Source organism: Hetaerina americana, unplaced genomic scaffold, assembly GCF_022747635.1.
Source record: "Hetaerina americana unplaced genomic scaffold, ioHetAmer1.1.p SCAF_1, whole genome shotgun sequence".
Classification (NCBI taxonomy): domain Eukaryota; kingdom Metazoa; phylum Arthropoda; class Insecta; order Odonata; family Calopterygidae; genus Hetaerina; species Hetaerina americana.
Genome location: NW_027286069.1, coordinates 26313610 through 26335317, shown reverse-complemented (window position 1 = coordinate 26335317; position 21708 = coordinate 26313610). Strand labels below are relative to the sequence as shown.

At 36.5% G+C, this 21708-nt stretch overlaps 4 protein-coding genes and 8 non-coding genes across 14 annotated transcripts in view; 11 read left to right on the top strand and 1 right to left on the bottom strand.

The window, feature by feature from the left end:
• Nucleotides 1-3396, top strand: part of sws (patatin like phospholipase domain containing sws) — an 82776-nt gene extending 79380 nt beyond the window's left edge. For both annotated transcript variants that reach the window (XM_071586814.1, XM_071586804.1), the window contains exon 27: nt 163-3396. In XM_071586814.1, the coding sequence (XP_071442915.1) occupies nt 163-261 (99 nt within the window). In that variant the 3' untranslated portion in view covers nt 262-3396. The remainder of the gene's footprint in view (nt 1-162) is intronic.
• Nucleotides 3397-5235: 1839 nt separating this feature from the next.
• Hsc70-3 (heat shock protein 70 cognate 3) lies at nt 5236-11308 on the bottom strand. The gene is made up of 10 exons (XM_071586794.1): nt 10933-11308; nt 10594-10825; nt 10321-10455; nt 9840-10076; nt 9196-9462; nt 8775-8981; nt 8115-8303; nt 7542-7679; nt 7196-7426; nt 5236-6225 (listed from the first exon to the last, which is right to left on the bottom strand). The coding sequence occupies exons 1-10, from the start codon at nt 11052-11054 to the stop codon at nt 6007-6009; spliced, it is 1977 nt and encodes a 658-aa protein (XP_071442895.1). The 5' UTR covers nt 11055-11308; the 3' UTR covers nt 5236-6006.
• Nucleotides 11309-11484: 176 nt separating this feature from the next.
• Nucleotides 11485-14594, top strand: LOC139700811 (tRNA N(3)-cytidine methyltransferase METTL6). Its single transcript, XM_071599239.1, has 4 exons — nt 11485-12323; nt 12400-12561; nt 12722-12765; nt 14086-14594. Coding segments are annotated over exons 1-3 (819 nt in total). The 5' UTR covers nt 11485-11667; the 3' UTR covers nt 12723-12765; nt 14086-14594.
• Nucleotides 14595-18169: 3575 nt separating this feature from the next.
• Nucleotides 18170-21708, top strand: part of LOC139689587 (protein CutA homolog) — a 14291-nt gene continuing 10752 nt past the window's right edge. Inside the window, exons 1-9 of one of the 2 annotated variants that reach the window (XM_071586758.1) lie at nt 18170-18364; nt 18545-18624; nt 18801-18865; nt 19049-19127; nt 20059-20123; nt 20307-20385; nt 21065-21129; nt 21313-21396; nt 21561-21636. In XM_071586758.1, the coding sequence (XP_071442859.1) occupies nt 21613-21636 (24 nt within the window). In that variant the 5' untranslated portion in view covers nt 18170-18364; nt 18545-18624; nt 18801-18865; ... (4 more) ...; nt 21313-21396; nt 21561-21612. The remainder of the gene's footprint in view (nt 18365-18544; nt 18625-18800; nt 18866-19048; nt 19128-20058; nt 20124-20306; nt 20386-21064; nt 21130-21312; nt 21397-21560; nt 21637-21708) is intronic. The other variant, XM_071586766.1, reaches the window with a different exon arrangement.
• On the top strand, nt 18401-18483 carry LOC139697661 (small nucleolar RNA snR60/Z15/Z230/Z193/J17). Its single transcript, XR_011702810.1, has one exon. It is a non-coding gene; the product is annotated as a small nucleolar RNA snR60/Z15/Z230/Z193/J17 (small nucleolar RNA).
• LOC139697634 (small nucleolar RNA snR60/Z15/Z230/Z193/J17) lies at nt 18654-18739 on the top strand. Its single transcript, XR_011702804.1, has one exon. It is a non-coding gene; the product is annotated as a small nucleolar RNA snR60/Z15/Z230/Z193/J17 (small nucleolar RNA).
• On the top strand, nt 18904-18986 carry LOC139697650 (small nucleolar RNA snR60/Z15/Z230/Z193/J17). The gene has a single exon (XR_011702807.1). It is a non-coding gene; the product is annotated as a small nucleolar RNA snR60/Z15/Z230/Z193/J17 (small nucleolar RNA).
• LOC139697645 (small nucleolar RNA snR60/Z15/Z230/Z193/J17) lies at nt 20162-20244 on the top strand. Its single transcript, XR_011702806.1, has one exon. It is a non-coding gene; the product is annotated as a small nucleolar RNA snR60/Z15/Z230/Z193/J17 (small nucleolar RNA).
• Nucleotides 20415-20500, top strand: LOC139697627 (small nucleolar RNA snR60/Z15/Z230/Z193/J17). The gene has a single exon (XR_011702803.1). It is a non-coding gene; the product is annotated as a small nucleolar RNA snR60/Z15/Z230/Z193/J17 (small nucleolar RNA).
• Nucleotides 20665-20747, top strand: LOC139697656 (small nucleolar RNA snR60/Z15/Z230/Z193/J17). The gene has a single exon (XR_011702809.1). It is a non-coding gene; the product is annotated as a small nucleolar RNA snR60/Z15/Z230/Z193/J17 (small nucleolar RNA).
• Nucleotides 20918-21003, top strand: LOC139697640 (small nucleolar RNA snR60/Z15/Z230/Z193/J17). The gene has a single exon (XR_011702805.1). It is a non-coding gene; the product is annotated as a small nucleolar RNA snR60/Z15/Z230/Z193/J17 (small nucleolar RNA).
• Nucleotides 21168-21250, top strand: LOC139697654 (small nucleolar RNA snR60/Z15/Z230/Z193/J17). The gene has a single exon (XR_011702808.1). It is a non-coding gene; the product is annotated as a small nucleolar RNA snR60/Z15/Z230/Z193/J17 (small nucleolar RNA).

The following is a 21708-nucleotide window of genomic DNA, read 5'->3' as shown; positions in this document are numbered from 1 at the left end:
TCACTTTTGTACATTAAAAAGAGAGAAACACTATTTTTGTTAACCCATGCCCAGCACAAAGTTTCTTATTGGTGAAAAATCTAATATCCATGGTAAATATTTACCAGTCTTTCCTTAAAATCTGTTCTTGATTTGATGATATTTGTGATTCTTGATTTATAGGAGGAAGATGCTTCAGGCCTTCGGCGTCGTGCTGGTGGCTCTCTTTCCCTCTCTGAAAATGAACTTGAATCAGGAAGTGAATCAGGAGCTAAAGGTTAGACACAATAGAACATTTCTGTAAGAATGCAAACACTAACATGTACAAAAGTATCCATATTCATTAAGTCCTTCGCACATACTCACTGCTGTCATTCTCGGTAAAACAGCACTGGAGACATCTCTTCTTTAGTGACTGCTTTTTACAACATTCACATTTTACTTGTGGTTCTTTACAGTATTGCCTGATGGTAAATTTTGTAAAACTGTAATTTACAAAATATGGTTGATTGACTTTTCATGATCAAAATCCTGTTTTTTTAGCAATGTCCTTAGTAATAGATTACGGGTTAAATCATGAAGATTATCTTATTTTAGAAATTAGTTTATTGTTGTACAATGAGTAAAAATGTAATTTATGTTAGCCTGTACATTTTGCTCTAAATTATCGTAGCAAGTATGGACAGTTGCTGTTAGTCAGTAAGTGCCAAATAAGCATGTACCAAATCTACTTTGTGATCAATCATATATTTTAAGTGCATATGTGGATTACACATCATTCAAGTGACTCAGTTTCTTAAGAAAACCCCAAATGTGTGTTACTCTTCAGTAGAAGTTATTGTTAAAGAAGATATAACTTGCTGAGCTCTGTGGAATGCCAAAAATTAAATTATGCTATATACTAAATGAAGTTAGATTAAATATATTAAATCTTTGTATTGTATAAAGTTATATATATGTATATATAATAGATTTCATAAAAATTAGAATAAATTTCAGGTACATCATTTTCAGATTTTATGTTAAACACTTACAAAAAGTAAAGTCAAGTCATTTCACCACATTCAAGCTTTGATAGAACTTAATGGCCCATGATTGTACAGCATAATTGGTTTTCATTTGACAAATAAATGATGAAACAAAAGCAGTTCATGTACTCACGTAAAGTAATAACCTCTCATGGTTTTAAATACCTTATTGCTTAGAATGGTATCATATTCATTTTTGCGTCACTTGAATGATATATATCTTTTGTGTGACTGTCACTGAAGTTGACGCTGGTTTATTAAACTCTTTCTCATGATAGTCTGCTTTTGTATATCATTTATATCAGTGTGAAGTTAGGAGGTCTGAGTGAGCTACTTTGCTATCTTGGAGTCCCATTTCCTCAGTGGTTGGAAAATTAAACAGTGTGTCCTTTTGTTGTTTAAAATGACTATTAATATTTTTCTATGAGTCATCAAATGTCCACAATGTAGGCAGTCGAAAAAATTGACTGATTTTAATTCAAAGATATTTGACGCTCCACATGAACAGTTAATGCTTGATTTTGAGGCAATAACTTGAAGGAATGAAATGAACATTCAAAGCATGGAAATGAATGGACAAGATAGAAGTTACTTATTCTGGATCAACTACTTAATTATAATCTTTCAAAGTAAAGTGTGATCTCTCTTTTACCATAATTTTACAATGGTGAATCATGAGAATCCTTTGTTGGAATTCTGCATTAAATGATTCACATTTTTAGTGTGCTTGTAGATATGCTGTTGGCTGATCTTTTAATGGAAATTTTGTTTCATGCATAGTTCATTCATCATTTGATTCTTATTAATAACTATTACAATTGTGAAGTTGTGTATAGGTGGGTTGGGTCACAATTGTATGAGTTGAAGTTGTCTTGAGCAAAGTGTTTTAAATGCAGTTTAGGACCAAATGACTGCAAGGCTGTGAGTGTTCATTGCATGGGCCTCTTTCATTCATACATATTTTCAGAAAGGCCCAAGTCAATGTTTAAGTATTGCTCATTGAATTGTAAGAAATGAGAGTACTTGCTTCATCCTTATCCCTTACATTCCACTCAGTCAATGCACAATAATTTGTACAGGAAACTGCTATTTTTATGGAATTGTGAGAGGCTTGGATGACAAGGTGTGTAAAAGTCAGATGTGCGATTTATTCTTTTGATGTATTTATGATATACAGTCTAGTTTTTAAGATAAAATTGAGGGAATGTTTGTTATATTTTTAATAGTCATTTTTATTGTTTTTCTCCTCAAATGATAAAATAAGATTTTTGAAGAGTTATTTGACATAAGATGTAGAATGTCTTATTTGTTGTAGGGACGTTTTCTTTAACTTTCTCATTTATTTTCCATGGTAATGTTATAGTTAACATCTGCTTTGCCTTTTTAAAATTTGGCAATTTATTTTAATTAGGCAGATAGTATTTTGCATTTCTGTAGTGTTGTGTGGATAAAACTTACACGTTTCACTTTGGTTGTCTTTTAATTTTTACTCTTCTTTTCTTATAATGGGAGTAATGGTATCTGAAATGCTTCAAGTGTGTTAGTTATTTTGTATGCATTCATAACATTACTTTCGGCACTTTTTTATGAATTCACTGCCAAATAATTTGATCACGGAAAATTCACTCAGTGTCAGTGAAATAATAGTTATTCTTGCCACCATCATGCCCTATATTAATGTGTACTAGCATAAAATTTTGTTATCAGAAAATGTTATGAGCCTTACCTGTAATTTTTCTCTGAATTGTCCATATTGTAAATCATTTTTAACTGGTTTATACCATTTGAGATAATGAGTTAGTTGTGCACCTGCAATCACTTCTTCAATACAAATTATGTAGCTGAAATGCAATCACAGCTCACATTCATTATTGTTATACTTATTATACCATGTGATAGTGTATAATGGCACTTGTACTGCCTTAAGTTGAATTTGAGGAGATTTTTCCTGGTGCTGGTAGCTTGTATCTACCTATGTCATTTGTTTTTGGTTCCTTATAAAAGCCCTAATTTTTAAGGACTGACAATGGATGAAAGTTTTTCAAATAGTATGTATGTGCATGGAACTGTTTTAAAATGTTGGTTCAGCTCCAAAGACTGAAGTTTTGGTAAAATAATAGTGTGCAAGAATATTTGGGTGATCATTTTATGTAACTGTGCAAGTAACTTTATGCCCAAATCAAAGCACTATTTCATTAGTGGGTTGTGACACCGAATTTCAGGCGGTCTGAAGTCCAGATTGTCACCATTAATGATCTATTCTCATCAAGGAAGAAACCATATTTTTTTAACGACATTACTAGAACTATCAATGTATTAGTTCATAACCTTTCAAATTATTGTTTATCCTTTGTATTTGAGATGTGCATATTAATAAAATGGAAGAATGTTTTCTCATTGTTGCTGTAATTTGAGAGGAAATTAGAAATAGTCTTCAAAAATAAATTTCATACACAACTCTTAAGCTCATGGACATCGGTTTTGACATGCCCACTTAAGACGCACACACAGCTGTCACTTTCACCCACTAGCAAGTCGTGATAACATATAGCCCATGCTTATTTTAATTGTCCTTCCTCTAATACCTCTTCCTTTCCCCATGGACTGAAAAAGATGACAATGTATTGCTAATCTTTTATGTCAAAAAACAAGCTCACGTTGATATTCCCTTATTAAAAACGCTACCATAACTTACAATTAATCATCATTTTGTCTTTAATCAATGAGTCACAGTGGCAGTGTTCTCTCTGGTACATTGAAAGGTAATTCCAGTTAATTAGCTAAAATTTAATTTTTTTAATACCAAATCTCAAACAATCCAATCTGCATTCGTGGAAATAAATGAAACATGTCTTTTACACTACTAGTAATATCCTTTTTGTGGATAGGATTATTACTACCTACAGTAAGAGTCCCAGCCTTCTAGCAAACATTTTTGCTGAAGAATGTTTGAATTACTTTTGTCTTAGACTATAGTTTGAACAGTAAGTTGACTGTTATTGATGTCACTCAAACCGAGCAAACCTTTTGATTTAGCAAGCAAATAATAACTTCAGATCCTCAGAATCCATAGCTGTGGAGCATGATAACAGCCGAATTCAGTCTCAGTTCATTCAATTTTAAACACAATAGGCATTAGCCAATCATTACTAAGATAATGGAAACTTACCATTCTCATAAGAATCTGATGTTCCCCCAAGCTCTATTTTTAGAAAATTTTATTTTTGACATGGGAATGACATCTCTAGCATTTTTCTTAACATATTGGGATTCCATACAGCACTGTTATGAATGTTATTTCTCATCTAATTTTTTTAAATAAGTAAATACAAGGAATAATGATCAATTATGACTTCCTGTTGGCTTTCAGCAATGGATGGCATCTCTCCCATCCCTTTTTAAATTGTGGAATAAAATAACAGCATTTACTAAGATTATTTTGAACTAGTTTTTACTAAGTGATTTGAAAGATTTTTTTTCAGTATGCTGAATGAACCATTTTTCTATCATTGGTCATTTGTTGGTCCGTGTATAACCTTGAGCCACAATGGTGTATTGCCTACTAAAGCTCCACCAGGCACACACACATTCAGTCCAGAACACTGCACTACAACTACTATAAAGATAATCACATTTCTCTACAGTGAGAAATATGACAAAAATATTTCCCAAGTTTATCATTCTGCCACCCAAGAAAGAAATGAGTTCCACCCTGATGAGTTTCCTTTGAGTAAAGAAGAATCACATCTCTGATGGTTATGGAGTTGGTATCAATATGCTATTTAATCAAATTCATCACTGAAATACGTGAGAGGCCTCAGAATTTGAGCAGTGGAGAATGATTTCTGCTGGCAGATGTTCCAGGAGGGCAGAGAGGAGGTTAACAAGAAATGAACCATGTTTGTCAATGTCCAATTCAGATCGACAGTTGTGTCAAAATATTTAGCACAATACATGTAAGACTTGGGGCGCTAAATCTTCCCACACATATGCATCGCTGCAAAAAGTTGAATAAGCACATGTAATTGACTTTTACTAAAGAATGAATGAGGCCAATTAAAATGCCTTTTATTATAACAACTAAATAAATCTCAATTTTCCTAAATGCACTCCATCGATGGGTGAACCTGTATTCCTCTCTTCTAAACACCTGCTCAGGGGCACATCAATAGATGCCTTGAATCACCAAGACAGAACCAAGAGTAAATGAGGTAATAAAAGGCATAAAACTAGAAAAATCGATTATTAATCACCACACACACAAACTTGTACACACAACAAGTTCACAGGGAAATTTACAGTCAACTCGGTGAAATAAATAACAGGTTTAAAAAAATTAAACTGCAATGGCCAGGAAAAAATTAGGCCCAAGAAAATAAATTCAACTAATGTGCCCAGGACACAAGTCACTGATTGAAACCACTTCAAGGACATCATTAGTTCTGTGGCACAATAACAGCTCCAGTCAGTCAGATGGCAACCACGTGTTGCCAATTCTCATGTATTCATGAGAAAAAACACTTCAAGTCACTATGAAATATATCCACTCCCCAGAAAAATCATGTAAACTGTATTACTCTCTGCCATTTACGCCTAGTATCAATGGGGTTAAGGCATCCCCCAAACCCTCCAACCATCAAGTTCAATGCTTACAGCCTAAATGCATCATTTCAGTCAAACCTGGTTGAATCCTTTACAAAACATTTTTTTTAAGTAACAGAAGGGGTCTTTTCAAAGCCTTGGGCTGCCTCCAGGTCGGCAACAAGAGAATCAAATCAGGAATAAAAAGACTCATCGCATGTCAGAACTTAACTCATGTTGCCATCAACAATAACCTCAAAGTCCAACGAAATACTGAGGTAAAAGAAGTCCAGAAGTCTCATTAACCTATGAAGAGGCCCTATTATCTATCTTCAGTTGCAACAAGGGCTTGATGATGATAAGGTTGATACCACAGGACAGCCAAATAATTCACAAATAATCCTCAAAGAGGACACATTTACAGTTCATCCCGGATGTCATCATCATCATCTGATGATGGGGGAGGAGCACCTCCAGCACTACCTTGGTAGAGCTTGGCAATTATGGGCTGGACAACATCTTCAAGTGCCTTCTTTTGCTTCTTGAATTCCTCAGTCTCAGCATCCTGATTCTCTTCCAACCATTTCACTGCAGCATCTATAGCCTCTTCCATAGTAGTTTTATCTGCATCTGGAATCTATTCAAAACAAAAAATGAATATTGAAGCCATTCTTGCAGTACTATAATTTGCAATATTGTTAAAATTACAGTTTAACAAAATTAACTCTAAAAAGTAATGAAAATACAATATGTGTTGAACCTTGCCACAAACAATGAATTTTTGATATCAAGCAATTAGAAAAAATGTGAAGATACCAAACTTGATTGTGGCACAACTGGTATCATTGCACTTGTACCGCATCAAATGTCAGTGAAATCTAGTTCTTCAAATCCCTCCAAATACAACCTCACCAAGATGAGCCTGAATGTGAGTTAACCAGTAATATTTTCAACGTCTTAACATCAGCCACTAATCCCATTAGAGTGCATAAAAAATTGGATGATTTAGAATCTTGATTAAAAGAAAAGCATGACCAACCACCAGCATGACCATATTTCTGTTCAAGGGTACAAATCAACCCATATCAATCTATGAAACTAACCCCCTCCCTTAGTCAAAAAAGGACCAATCTTAAAACATTGACTGATCAACAGTTGGGCTACTAGACAGGTTACTAGATTTATCTGAATCAGACCGATTACAAAAAATTTCATAATTCAGAGTATTTTATACTACTAAGTATCCTTCCTAAAGTAACTCAATGTTACTCAACTCACAGCAACCAAATTATTACACCACTTGCTTGGCATTATGCAAAGAACTAATTGCAATTGGAATTAATCAATTAAATAACCTGCACATTACCCACATTAAGCATACTCACTTAACTTTCAAAACATGCCATTTGCAGCAAATAGTATCAAGTAATTTAAATCAAGAGCTTTAAGGTACATTTAGTTAAACAAGGCAACCTTTAGCTCTGTGACCTTAAGTAATGAAAATGTCAATCGAGGAGGGCATTAATTAAATTAAGGCCATATCACAAGGCACTTTAAAAGTATATTGAATAAAACCAATAAAAATGGCCACTATAAATGCTACAAACCTTTCCAGGAGCACCAAGTTTATCTTTGTCACCAAGCTGACCCTTGAGAGAATAGGCATAGGATTCTAGCTCATTCCTTGCTTCAACACGATCCTTTAGTTTCTTATCCTCATCAGCAAACTTCTCAGCATCACGAATCATGCGGTCGATATCATCTGGAGTGAGTCTATTTTGATCATTGGTAATGACAATCTTTTCTCTGTTTCCAGTACCCTTATCTTCAGCAGACACCTATATTTGAACAGGAACGGATGAAAAATTAGAAAAACAAACAAAATGAATGGTATAGATTTAAAAAAAAATTACTTTTGGCCAAATTAAAAAATTAGAAAATTGAAATATTCACCTGCAAGATTCCATTAGCATCAATTTCAAAAGTGACTTCAATCTGGGGAACACCACGAGGTGCAGGTGGAATACCAGTCAGGTCAAACTTGCCCAATAGATGGTTATCCTTGGTCATTGGCCGCTCACCTTCATAAACCTAAAATGAACATAAGAGCATAATTATAACTCTTGACTGGACACATCCAGTTATGAAGAGGGAGAGAAAAGTGCTAACAATTTTATTTGAGAGAAATGAACTTGCAATAACACCTCCCGAATAATATTGCTGCAAAAAATAGGGCAATCAAAAAAATGAAGTTGTAAAGAAAACAATGTCTCCTGAATAATGTATAGAGCATTAACCATCTAAACAATGGAAATGTAAATACCACCCGCCCAGGAAAATGAAGACATTCAATGGTAAATAAAACAATAGAGCACACAAAAACCTTCAGTAACCCCATATTTGAAAATTGCAGATACTTGTATATTCCCAAATTGTGCAGAATAAAACCAACAAGTAAATAATTTATTTGCTCTAAAAAAAAACCCGAAAAAACTATGAAACTAAACCACAGCTATTCCATCTCACCTGAATAGTCACAGTATGCTGGTTGTCTGAAGCAGTTGAGAAAACCTGGGACTTTTTCGTTGGGATAACAGTGTTTCGAGGGATAAGCTTCGTCATCACTCCTCCAACAGTTTCAATGCCCATGGTCAGTGGGTTAACATCCAAAAGAACAATGGCATCTGTATCCTGTTCTCCAGAAAGTACACCAGCCTGCATGCAAATAACCTTGTGTAAGCTTCAAACATAATTACATACTTAACTCGTCACAAACTTAGTCCAGTTTGAGAAATTATGCTACATTCCACAAAAGTATGGTATTCAATTGTCCTTGGTTGCGTAGGTAATGCCTATATATCAGACCAACATCCATTAGGAAGAAGTTTCTAATACATTTATTGTTACTTACATTATTATACTAAAATTGATAAATTTAACTGGAGATATTTCTAATTGAATCATCTTAGGAAAATCAGTCTGATGCGCTTAAGAATGGCCTTCATTTATCATACTTAGAAATTGCAAGTACAAATAAAGATCCTACAGAACAATAAATATATCACACATATTACCATATTCCAATATACACACTATCATAAATAACTTTAATTTGTGAAAAAATTAACTTACTTTTATGGGTTAAATGAACTAACATTAACTCAAGTCTAATTTTAACCAACCAACCTGAACTGCAGCTCCATAGGCCACTGCTTCATCAGGGTTTACGCCTCGAGATGGTTCCTTGCCACCAAAAAGCTCTCGAACCAACTGTTGTACTTTGGGAATACGAGTTGAACCTCCCACAAGCACTATTTCATCAATATCTTTCTTGTTCATATCAGCATCTTCCAGGACCTTCTGCACAGGTTTCAAAGTAGAGCGGAAAAGATCCTAGACAGGGGAGAAGAGATAAAGGACCACTCTTTTAAACTGCTTAACATAAACACCAGCAGTCATTCATAACACATCCACTAAAACGTCCCTTGAATATTACACAAACAGTTGTGTAATACAGGCAAGAGTAAAAACATACCACATTTCCAATGGAAAATGGCAAGAAAATTTAATCAGTCCATACGAAATATATACAAAATAAATTACTCACCATGTTCAACTCTTCAAACTTAGCCCTGGTAAGAGTCTCGGAGAAATCTTCACCATCAAAGAAGCTTTCAATCTCAATACGGATTTGATGCCCAGATGACAGAGCTCTTTTCGCCTTCTCCACCTCCCTCCTCAGCTTCTGCACAGCCCTGTTGTCTTTACGGATATCCTTCCCTCGCTTTTTCTTGTACAGTTTAATGAAGTGGTCCATGACACGCTGATCGAAGTCTTCACCCCCCAAATGAGTGTCACCATTGGTCGCAACAACCTGCAGATTAATGATTTTAGAATAACAACTCTCTGACGGTACTTCACTTCTGTCACTCAAAATGGCCACAATAATGTACCCCATTAAGAGTTACATTATCACATATACATTGGTATTTATTTTCCAACTAACTTATTAGATTATGGTTAGAAGTTCAATCACAAATGACTTCATTTTTAAGATCAACATAACAGGTTATAAAATGCTTTCCCCGGAAATTATAAATTCCCTATCAATGGTGAACGAAGATTACTTGTACCTGCCATACCAGGAAATACCAAAGTGGCCTCAATCTATCTTTACTCAGGTAATGTCATGAAATGAGAAACAATTGTCTTAAGTTAGTCACAGAAGTCCGGAAAAGTATAAGTATTTACCTCGAAAACTCCATTGTCGATAGTCAAAAGGGATACATCAAAAGTGCCACCACCAAGGTCGAAAACCAGCACATTCTTTTCACCCTCTCTTTTGTCCAAGCCATAAGCAATTGCAGCAGCAGTGGGCTCATTAATGATTCTCATGACCTGGAGACCAGATATGGTACCAGCATCTTTGGTTGCTTGTCGCTGAGCATCATTGAAATATGCAGGCACAGTGACAACTGCATGAGTAACCTGGGAATAAAAGGATTAGAGTTTAACAGTGTTGACAAAAGTGATGTTAATAAAATCAATGTAAAATGCAATGCACTCCGTAGTTAAGTCAGCCATTTAAGACAGGCTGTGCCCTTAAGCCTGGGGCTTAGTTAATGGGTCAATGACCTGTGAATGAGCAATAATTCACGTAGCTCCAAGTACACCAGTGCGTAGCATATTAACACAATCAGCAACTGGGAAAAACAAGAATAAATGTAATTACCTTTTTTCCCAGATAGGCCTCTGCAGTTTCCTTCATTTTTCCCAGGACCATGGCGGAAATTTCCTCGGGAGCGAAAACCTTTGTACCTTGTGATGTTTGCACTTCGATATGCGGTTTGCTATTCTTTTCCTTGACCTAAATGTACACAGTAAAAGGTTCATGGGGGTTAATGAAGTTCTTAGTACGAAACGTCTGGTTTCACCCATTCCTTCAAGTATGGGTGACGTGTTTCACAGCGAGTACAGAGGGCAGTAACTTGAAACCATAGCTTACCGTGAATGGGAAAAATTTAATGTCATGCTGGACAGAAGAGTCGCTCCATTCTCTTCCAATTAAACGTTTCGCGTCGAAAACTGTGTTCTCAGGATTTGTTGTTAACTGATTCTTAGCGGCGTCGCCTATTAAACGCTCACCATCAGGGGTGAATGCCACATAAGAAGGAGTAATTCGGTTACCCTGATCGTTTGCTATAATTTCCACACGGCCATTCTTGTACACACCAACACTAGAATATATAATAAGACATATGCAAATTTGGGACACGTGGGCAAGTCGTTCTTTCATTTACGCTTTAAATTACACTAGAGTTGAATCAACAGAATGTTAACTTACCACGAATAAGTTGTCCCCAAGTCTATTCCAACGACCGTTCCAACATCCTTGCTCTTTTCTTCTTTCCCGTGGACAACAAAAACGAAGAGGCAAATAGCCCCCAGACTACAGAACAGCTTCATACTTCACGAATTAATTCACCCCGACGTTTGCCGAAATGTCGTACTGATTCAGCAAACACAGTTCGTAAAGGAATTTCAAGTCAAGTATATTAAAACCACCAATGCACTTTCACCTCCCACTGAAACGAAGTTCTTCGTTATTAAGACACGTACTCAGATCCACAAATGTATGTTCACCGACACGAAGAATTCTCTGCAACTGAAGAACGACTAAATCCGCAGCAGACTTCATACGACTTAATAACCCAAGTCCCTTTCGTGTCCCAATCCCATTGGTGAGGATATTGTGAACGAATCCACTACAAGATATTCTATTGGTCGTTCAAATTTCCAGTTGGCTGTTTGTGATTGGTACACGTTGAAGAAAACTGGCGCCCCACTGTGGTAGTTTGGATAGATGATCAAGAAATCGCTAGAAATTTCGATGGTTTTGATTTTTGACTTCCAGTGGCGTCTTGGAGCTTCATTTCAATGATAATTCGTGAGGTTAATTGGGGTTTATTTGGTGTATTGAAAGCAACACATTCATTTTCTGTGCCTAAACTTTGTCATATAAACAGCATGGATTTTTAGTCCCTAGTAATTTAAAGAATAGTTTATCATTATTGCGGAAATGGAAGAAGAGAAGCCCACGTGTTCACTTGGTCGCTGCTTAACGGATGAGGAGATTTCAGCCCTTTCTCGTCAAGACAAAAGTCTCGTGTCTACTTTTAAGGCCGAGAAACTGGAGCAAGACGCCAAGCGCAACTGGGATTTGTTCTACAAACGGAACTCAACGAATTTCTTCAAAGACAGACATTGGACCACGAGGGAATTTGAAGAGCTAATAAAAGGAAGTTCGTTGGAGTCAAACTGTCGAAAATTGCTAGAAATAGGATGTGGTGTCGGTAACTTCATATTTCCATTGTTAGAAGATGGTGGGGACTTCTTCGTTTACGCTTGTGATATATCTCCTAGAGCGATAGATTTCGTGAAGGCTAATAAGAAATACGATGCGAATAAAATGCTTGCATTCCAAGCTGACGCTACGTCGAAGGACATCACAAATGCTATCGAATGTGGTACTTTGGACATAGTTACATTAATTTTCGTTTTGTCCAGCATTCATCCAACGAAGCATATTGCTGTGTTGCATAATGCCTTGGAAGTCCTTAAACCTGGTGGGATTTTACTATTCAGAGACTATGGCTTGCATGATATGGCTCAGTTGAGGTTTAAACCGGGCCAAAAGATATCGGAAAACTTCTACGTGAGGCAAGATGGTACAAGGTAACATTAAAATGAGCTATTCTGTGTTTTTTGTGTGTATTTGTGGATTCTGGGCTAATTAAAATTGTTTTTACAGGGCATATTATTTCTCCATTATGTATCTTCTGCAGTTGGCTAAAGAAGTTGGTTTCGTTATTACCTCTTGTGACTATATCCACAGGAGGACATCCAATGTGAAAGAAGGTTTAGATGTGCCAAGAATTTTTGTCCAAGCCAAGTTATCGCGACCGATCACCTAGTAAGTTGTCCTTTCTTTCGTTGGCTTATTATGACGGCATATGATGAAAATGTCGTTCTGATTCCATGATGGAAATTCATTAGCTCTATCTGATAGGCGCGTAGCACTAGTTAATTCTGTTGATTTTGTTCTGTTATTTACGTATTCATTTTTCCGACAGATGTGAATTCAATTCCTGCAACTGGATTTCTTCGCCACGTCAAGGTAATTATAATTTGCCGTAATCTACCGCCAGACCCCCAATATTGAAAATTAACAATTGTCCAATCAGTTAATTCTTGCTGTCGATCTCCACCGCAACTCGTCATTCGGAAATTTATTACTAGCACAAATTCTCTGCCCTTGGAATTCGTTACCTACATCGTCGCCTTATGACAGCTGACTTGTATTTATTTTTAAGTTATTGCATACTATTTTCGATGGTTCTTTTCGCAATGATGAAATATAGAATTCTTTTCTTTCCTTCACCCTTTCCACCCGTGAAACAAACCCAGTACACTTTCGGAAATACTGATTCTTAACAACTTTGTGCACAGGTGGGGGGCTTACATTTAGAATTCACTTTAGTAAATTTTATCGACGCGTATTTAATCGCCTCTTCAAAAAATTCTACTCAATCCCCTCATTAATGCTGTTCAGGTGTTTGCTGTCAGTCGCTGTTCTGCTTCAGTTTGTATCTTGCGTATTACGTCAGCCACCGTGTAAGTACTAGCTGCAGTTTTCTGTGTTTAATTGTTGAAAAATTTCGCAATCGACTTGCGTGTCAGCAGTAGTGATGTAGTAACAAGCGCCATATGGTTGCCATTATTTCTTTTGTAAGTTTGTTGCATCTTGCAGAAAATTTCTTACACCTCACTAATACTTTCAGATAATCAATGTTGTATTTTGTGTTCTTTTTTGACCTAATTCCTTACTCATGTTAGGCATGTGTTCACGGTGGCGTTAGCAATTTCTTTCATTTATTCACTCCCCTGCGCTCTGGTAAAACGGACAATGCCTTCTTTTTTTAGTATCAAAATTACGGCAAATTATGGGACAGGATGTGAGTGAGATATGTTGGCAATTTTAATGTATGTATGTGTTTTTGTAAACATGTATTATTATACCATAATTAGTTCAATTGGTACTCGACTGATACTTTCTCTGAAAAGTATCCAATCCTCCATTACCCTGCGGTTGTTTGGTGTTTTCCTGAAAACTGGGTAATATGAAATCACTCACGGCAAAAGGTGCAAGTTAGGCAAAGCTTGATTGAAAAAAGTTTCTAGATGATATCCACCTTCTAGGTGTTCAAAATGTGTGGCTTGTGGTGTAAGAACACATCCGACTCCTCATCACCCCAATGAGGCAATTTACTATTTTATAATTACAGAATCGTAGTATAATTATGATAACACAGTTTCAATGAACGTTTCATTAATTATTATTTTTGTGTCTTTTGCTTTTATATGATAAAGAGTTAAATCTTCCTCCAGTTGTTGTTCATGTTCTCTCGCTGAAGAACTCAATTATTTCTATTTATAGGGACATTGGTTGAGGTCATTGGTTCCAGACTAGTGTGCCGCCAATGAAAGTGGACTGATCTGAAGGTGGCGCATGGACAGCTACCCTACGACTACTTGTTGGCCGGTGAGGCTCGAGATTTTACTGGCATGCCTCTTACACATGTGCTTAAGTAAATCACGCAAACCATTGCATTTATCTCACTGCATTGGACATGGTAAACTCAGTAATACTCCCTGTAATGACGAACATTTGCAATGCCAAATTTTAATTATGTATATATGACCTACGACCCTAGAAAGAAATCTAAACTAAAGTTAGCCCGAGTGTTAAGTCATATTTTATAGCGAAATGAGAATGTTGTAGACAATATCTCGTAAAATAAATTTGTCTTATAATTTAACATCCAGGATCCAGGGCCCACTATTCATCGCCAGAGTCATCCTTTCAACCATAATTCAGAAAGTACTAGACAATATATCCTAAACCAGTATTTTTTTTCCTGGCCACTTGGGATAAACAATCACAGCTTACTCTCAGCAGGCACACAGTTGCCCTATGCTCAATGCGTAGTAGAACCAGGGCCCACCGAATGTGACAAGGCTCTAACTTAAATTGGCTCATGAGACCTACTTTTCACGTTAGTTCTATGTACTTTTTATTACCCTGTCCATTAATTACTCGAACTGAGGCCACAAACATTTAGTCTACATTGATTTTCTCCCCTTTGAAGTACTCCATTCATTTCTTTGCCGTTATTCCATTTTCTTTCCACTGTTTAGGGCACACTTAATAGTTTTCGGCAGTTAGGCTTTTTAGTTTTCTCATAATTTCTTGGTTTATTGTGACCACATCTTCCCAGTGACATCCCGCCATCACATTTTTGCATTTGGGAATAGGAAAAAGTGACAGGGGGTGGGATCTGGCAATTGAGAAGGATGATCAAGGATGGTGATTGAATTTTTTGTTAGAAATTGTTAAACAATCCATGCCGAGTGTGCAGGTGCATTTTCAAGGCAAAGGATCCATCTGTCATATTCGGTTAAAATAGTTTGCACTGTGTTTTTTCCTAAATTCTGTTCATAAGCTATCGTTCAGACAGTTTTTCTTCCGAGCATTGTCACTGTAAACAGCTGCCAATATTTCAGTGGTTTCTTGATAGCTTTTAATGCACTTCACCCTAAAACATGATTTGGATTTGTTGCTTGGTGATTTCGTCAATTTCCATTTTCCATGAACAGTAAGAACAAGGACAACAGAGACTAACATAACCGCCACCATACGCGCAGCTCAACGATATGCCAAGCAGAGATGGCTCATTGGGTTTGGGCAACTAGTGCCACTAGTGGGTGGGGCTATAGTCTGTATCACGGCTGCCAGATTGCATCATTTCGTGTATTTTCGCACATTTTTAAGCACTACTCCTTCACTGCTGTCAGTCTTCTTTTACTGAAGGCTTGAGCTGTGAAAATGAGATTAGATGGTATCTATGAATAAGTTGTTCTTTTTTTATCATCAGTATCCATTAATACATCACGGTTTTGGTATACCTGCAAGTTATTCCACAAGTAATAACTGTAAATAAGTAGTAGCATTGTGAGTAAAAAGACCCAAAATCTGCTTCTTCAAAAATTGAAATTGTTTCATTTTGCAACTACTCTTCAATAGGAATTCTTATACTGTGAGCAGTGGCATTATCCTCAAAAGGTATAGAATAATGCACTAGTCAGAAATAAACAAGTGTGGATTTTATTCAAACAAGGATATCCATTTTGCAGTAGCCAGATAGTTCGACATCCATACTCTCCAGTAGTTTGCGGCAGACAAAACACCAGGCAATATACAAGAATGAAAGGCCTTGCCATAAGAAGTGGGAGGGATATGGAAAAGTTTACAGACATGGCTCAAATATGGATAATAATATGGAAGTGCTTGCCATTCCCCAAGATTCACGCATGGAAATGGTAAAGGAAAGTTCAGTTACAGCCCAGAAAACGGAGAAATTGAGCCCAGGGAAGTGTATGTGAAGGGCAGTTTCATTTCTCGCATCAGGAGTGTGAGGAAATATTGGTTCAAGGGAAATTGACTAATATGCTTAGCAGAAAGTTCTTTGCAGTTAATTCGCGTTGTTCTTGTCTGAGACTATCACGTCCGAGGAGGCAAGGGTAGTATTGTGATTAGGGTGTATTGTAAGCATAATGAGTGCAATGTATTTAATATAATGAAAGACAATCCAACTATGAATAATAGTGGTGAGGTGTTCTTAAGTTTTTAGCAAGGGCCAAGAAATGCATGGCACTAAAAAATTTTGCTGTCCTCTTCGTGGATGAGGTAGAGAAGCTGCGAAAGTGATTCTAAAGAAAGAAAAGCCACCTGGTTTCCGAAGTAGAGCGGTTGTATCTATGGAAGTAGGTTTTTTGTAAAGTAGGAATTTGCAACACTCGATAACGCTCGTGGATGGAGAGCAAAGCAAGAGGATTTCAGCAATAATCCTGTGTATGATTTAATTCATATGTTTATGGCAGAAAAAGAAAATAAGGATAGATACATCAAATTTTTTCAACTCCCTTTAACAGTATATTATTTCTCAACAAAGAAAGTTTTGTGGCTTCCTTTTCGAAAGAACGCCAACACATCTCCACCTAGATGCACTGGAATCTCATAAAATGCCTTCCCGCTTTTCAAACACTTTCTATATTAACAAACCGAAGGGTATTAGGGTGAACACTGTGAAATTTATCCATGATGGAAAGGAAACAAACTATGCAAATTTCACTTGAATAGAGATTTATTCACGACCCGGGTTTCAAACACTTAATGTCATCTTCAGGTGACCCTGAAGATGACATTAAGTGTTTGAAACCCGGGTCGTGAATAAATCTCTATTCAAGTGAAATTTGCATAGTTTGTTTCCTTTCCATCAACTTTCTATATTGCCCAGGAGTTGTTCATATTAATTCAGCTAATTAGGGAAAGGCACAATGTCAATGAAATAGCCAACTTTCTATTTTAGTTCTGTTCTTTCACCAGCTTTGTTACAAAAGTAAATTTACCTATATTGAATGGGATCGTGTGTTATTTTAGTTTCGCCATTATTTATGGTGACAGTTTGGTTTGGTCACGTTGCACCCTCTCCTGGTATTTACATGATTGTTATCCTATGTTGATTGGTAGACAGATGCCAGAAGAATTGAAGTTCCCATATTCATCTGCTGCACTCATTTCATGCTTTGATGGTGCGACATCTTTGCTAAAGCTTGTCCCAAAAAATTAGGAAATTCTTGGCAGCTGTATTTAGTTTTTACTGGCTTTATGGCCAAGTCAGGTCAAATTCCATGAGTGTCTTGGAGAAATGTCTCCATTACATTTAAATGCTAGAGGCTTGGTGAGGCATTGGTTGCATCTGTGTGAAATCCAAGAGATGGTTTGGCAGAACTCAATGACTCCTTCAATCAATTATGAAAATTTGGCTTGGCCGTGTATACTATGCACTTGATGGATGAAAGTAGATATTCAATTACAAGTTATGGTTGACGGCTGGGATCCTAACTAGGGGGACAAGCGTACGCCTTCAGACATAGGAAGTGCCTTGTTTTAGCCTAAATTTCGAGGAAAACAGCTCTAGTGAGATATTTCAGATTCTTGGATAATCACTGGAGATACATTTTTATTTACCATGGGCCGTGGTCATGTGGGCAAGTTGTCTTGGTCAGGGTGGGTGGGCCGTGGTTACTAAACTAGCCAATGAGCATAAGGTAACTATGTACCTGCCGATCGAGGGAAGAGTGGTCAGTGTTTACGGTAACTTTGAGAACAATATTCTGGTTTAAGAGATATTATCTAGTACTTTCTGAACTTTGGTTGAAAGGATGACTATGGTGACGAATAGTAGGCCCTGGATCCTAAACCTGGCAATGAGCATGGGGTAAGCATACGCCTGCAGGTTGAGGAAGAAGGGCTTGGTATTTACTTTTAAGAAAAAAAATATTTTGGTTTAAGAGGTCTAAAAATTAATTTTGCTCTAAAAGACTTAAAAAAACTTACCGCTGGGGCTAACTAAAGTTAAGTTGTCTTTCTAGGGCCGTAGATTATATATATATATATATATATGTAATTAACATTTGGTGCTGCAATTGTTAGTGATTACTGAGTTTATCATGTCCAATGCAGTGAGATAAATGCAATGGTTTAGGAGATTTGTTTAGGTACATATTGAAAAAATGGGTGTACTCTAGCCTCACTGGCTGACAAGTAGTCGTGGGCCAGGTTCAGTTAACTAAAGCCGACTGCTGTTGAATAGGTAAGTTTCTTCATTCTTTTGTGAGGACCATAATGATCTTGAGCAACATGATGAGAACATAGTTCAGATGACAAACATGATTAAACTAGAGAAAGTCTTTCGCTCCTATCTGATCAGTAGACTATTGTGAGAGATTCTATTTCTCAACACATTTAATTAAAATTTGTGTGTTTTACTTAGGTTTTCACTGGATGACTTCATGATGGCTTTATGTGAAATGAGATGCCCCTTTTGTGGAGTCCTCCTCTTTTTTAGAGATGGTGAGTTTTCAATTTAAAAAGGTTACTGTTTAATATAATGATGATAACATAGTTCAAATGAATATTTTATTGATTATTACTTTTAAATGTCTTTCGCTCCTATCTGATAAGTCATTGGAACCTCCTTCACTTGCTCTTGCTTTGCCGTGCCTGTAATATTATTTCTATTTATCTAGGGCCATAAGGTGAGCTCAGTAGTTGCAGGCTAGTGTACCTGTGCAAGTGGGCGGCTATTAATTAGGTAATTTGCTTCATTATTCTGTGTGTGGAGTCATGATCTTAAGAAAAATGATGAGAACATAGTTCAGATGACAAAAATGATTAAGCTAGAGAAAGTCTTTCGCTCCTATCTGATTGGTAGACTGTAGTGAAAGATTTTCATTTCGTAATGTGTTTACGATAAAATCTTTTTATTTTAATTCAGGTTATTTCTGAAAGTGTTCATGGTGGCTTAGGGGAATTGAGATGCTATTTTTGTGGAGACCTTTTCTTTGTTAGAGATGGTGAGTTTTCAATTTAAAAAGGTTACTGTTTAATATAATGATGATAACATAGTTCAAATGAATAAGAGGGTCATCCGGAAAGTAGTAACCGTTCGTGCCGCATGAAGTGCTGATGACGCGAGTAGCCGCTGGACGAGGTCAGATAGCTTCAGTGGCTTGTCTGCCTTCTCTGAGCCAAGTTGCGTGACGCTAGCATTGCCTGTGTTGTTTCTGTGATTGTTTACAATGTTTAAAAAAATTGAGAACGCCGCCAGTTGTGAAGTGAGGGCAGTGATTAAATTCCTCAATGCAAGAAACGTTCGCCCATGTGATATTCATCGCCAATTAAAGGAGGTGTATGGAGACAATGTAATGGACGAGTCGTCTGTTCGGCGGTGGTGTCGCAACTTCAACATGGGGAGGGGGAACACACACGACGATGAGCGTTCGGGGAGACCGTCTGTCATTACAGACCAACTGGTGAGCTCAGTTGACGAATTCGTGAGGAACGATCGGCGCGTCACAATTGATGACATCTGTGAGCATTTTCCCAATGTTTCTCGAACAATTGTTCATGAAATTGTTAAACACCATCTGCATTATGCAAAAATTTGTGCAAGATGGGTCCCTCGCGTATCTCAATGAGCTGGCGGCGAAGGACTATGCAGCAGGAATACAGAAACTTGTCACACGTTATGACAAATGCCTTAATTTGCTTGGAGATTATGTTGAGAAGTAGTTTAAAGTATCCTCTTTCAAATAAAATTTTTTATGTTTGTTAATATTTACTTTTGTGTCTTTATTTCACGAACGGGTACTACTTTCCGGATGACCCTCGTATTTTATTGATTATTACCTTTAAATGTCTTTCGCTCCTATCTGATAAGTCATTGGAACCTCCTTCACTTGCTCTTGCTTTGCCGTGCCTGTAATATTATTTCTATTTATCTAGGGCCATAAGGTGAGCTCAGTAGTTGCAGGCTAGTGTACCTGTGCAAGTGGGCGGCTATTAATTAGGTAATTTGCTTCATTATTCTGTGTGTGGAGTCATGATCTTAAGAAAAATGATGAGAACATAGTTCAGATGACAAAAATGATTAAGCTAGAGAAAGTCTTTCGCTCCTATCTGATTGGTAGACTGTAGTGAAAGATTTTCATTTCGTAATGTGTTTACGATAAAATCTTTTTATTTTAATTCAGGTTATTTCTGAAAGTGTTCATGGTGGCTTAGGGGAATTGAGATGCTATTTTTGTGGAGACCTTTTCTTTGTTAGAGATGGTGAGTTTTCAATTTAAAAAGGTTACTGTTTAATATAATGATGATAACATAGTTCAAATGAATATTTTATTGATTATTACCTTTAAATGTCTTTCGCTCCTATCTGATAAGTCATTGGAACTTCCTTAACTTGCTCTTGCTTTGCCGTGCCTGTAATATTATTTCTATTTATCTAGGGCCATAAGGTGAGCTCAGTAGTTGCAGACTAGTGTACCTGTGCAAGTGGGTGGCTATTAATTAGGTAATTTGCTTCATTATTCTGTGTGTGGAGTCATGATCTTAAGAAAAATGATGAGAACATTGTTCAGATGACAAAAATGATTAAACTAGAGAAAGTCTTTCGCTCCTATCTGATTGGTCGACTGTGGTGAAAGATTTTCATTTCGTAATGTGTTTGCTATAAAATCTTTTTATTTTAATTCGGGTTATTTCTGAAAGTGTTCCTTGTGGCTTTGGGGAATTGAGATGCTATTTTTGTGGAGACCTTTTATTTTTTAAAGATGGTGAGTTTTCAATTTAAAAAGGTTACTGTTTAATATAATGATGATAACATAGTTCAAATGAATATTTTATTGATTATTACCTTTAAATGTCTTTCGCTCCTATCTGATAAGTTATTGCAACTTCCTTAACTTGCTCTTGCTTTGCCGTGCCTGTAATATTATTTCTATTTATCTAGGGCCATAAGGTGAGCTCAGTAGTTGCAGGCTAGTGTACCTGTGCAAGTGGGTGGCTATTAATTAGGTAATTTGCTTCATTATTCTGTGTGTGGAGTCATGATCTTAAGAAAAATGATGAGAACATTGTTCAGATGACAAAAATGATTAAACTAGAGAAAGTCTTTCGCTCCTATCTGATTGGTCGACTGTAGTGAAAGATTTTCATTTCGTAATGTGTTTACTATAAAATCTTTTTATTTTAATTCAGGTTATTTCTGAAAGTGTTCCTTGTGGCTTTGGGGAATTGAGATGCTATTTTTGTGGAGACCTTGGCTGCAGTATGTAAGAGATGGTATGTTAACTGTCAGTTTTAATAGCAATAGGCTGCTGGTTAATGTAATGTTGTTAACATAGTTCAAGTGAATGCTTTATTGATTATTTATAAATGTCTTTCGCCCCTGTCTGGAATTAGCTGTCAATGTTTTAAATATTGCTGAGAAAATTTCTATTTTATAGGGAGGAGATAAATGTAATGCCAGGCATATTCAGGACCTTTCAAGGAACCTAAATGCAATTGAATCTTATGGAACAGGTAATGAATTGTTCTCCTTATTTACTAAGTAAAAATGAAATTTTTAACTAATGTAGAAGTTATTATTGTGAT

Excerpts from the sequence above, each read along its gene's own strand:
- Hsc70-3 (XM_071586794.1), bottom strand. The coding sequence starts at position 11,054 with ATGAAGCTGTTCTGTAGTCTGGGGGCTATTTGCCTCTTCGTTTTTGTT. Across the intron at positions 9,463-9,839 it reads TCGACAATGGAGTTTTCGAG|GTTGTTGCGACCAATGGTGA; the intron begins GTAAATACTTAT and ends ATTAATCTGCAG. Across the intron at positions 8,982-9,195 it reads AGTTTGAAGAGTTGAACATG|GATCTTTTCCGCTCTACTTT; the intron begins GTGAGTAATTTA and ends TCCCCTGTCTAG.
- LOC139700811 (XM_071599239.1), top strand. The coding sequence starts at position 11,668 with ATGGAAGAAGAGAAGCCCACGTGTTCACTTGGTCGCTGCTTAACGGAT. Across the intron at positions 12,324-12,399 it reads GTGAGGCAAGATGGTACAAG|GGCATATTATTTCTCCATTA; the intron begins GTAACATTAAAA and ends TTGTTTTTACAG.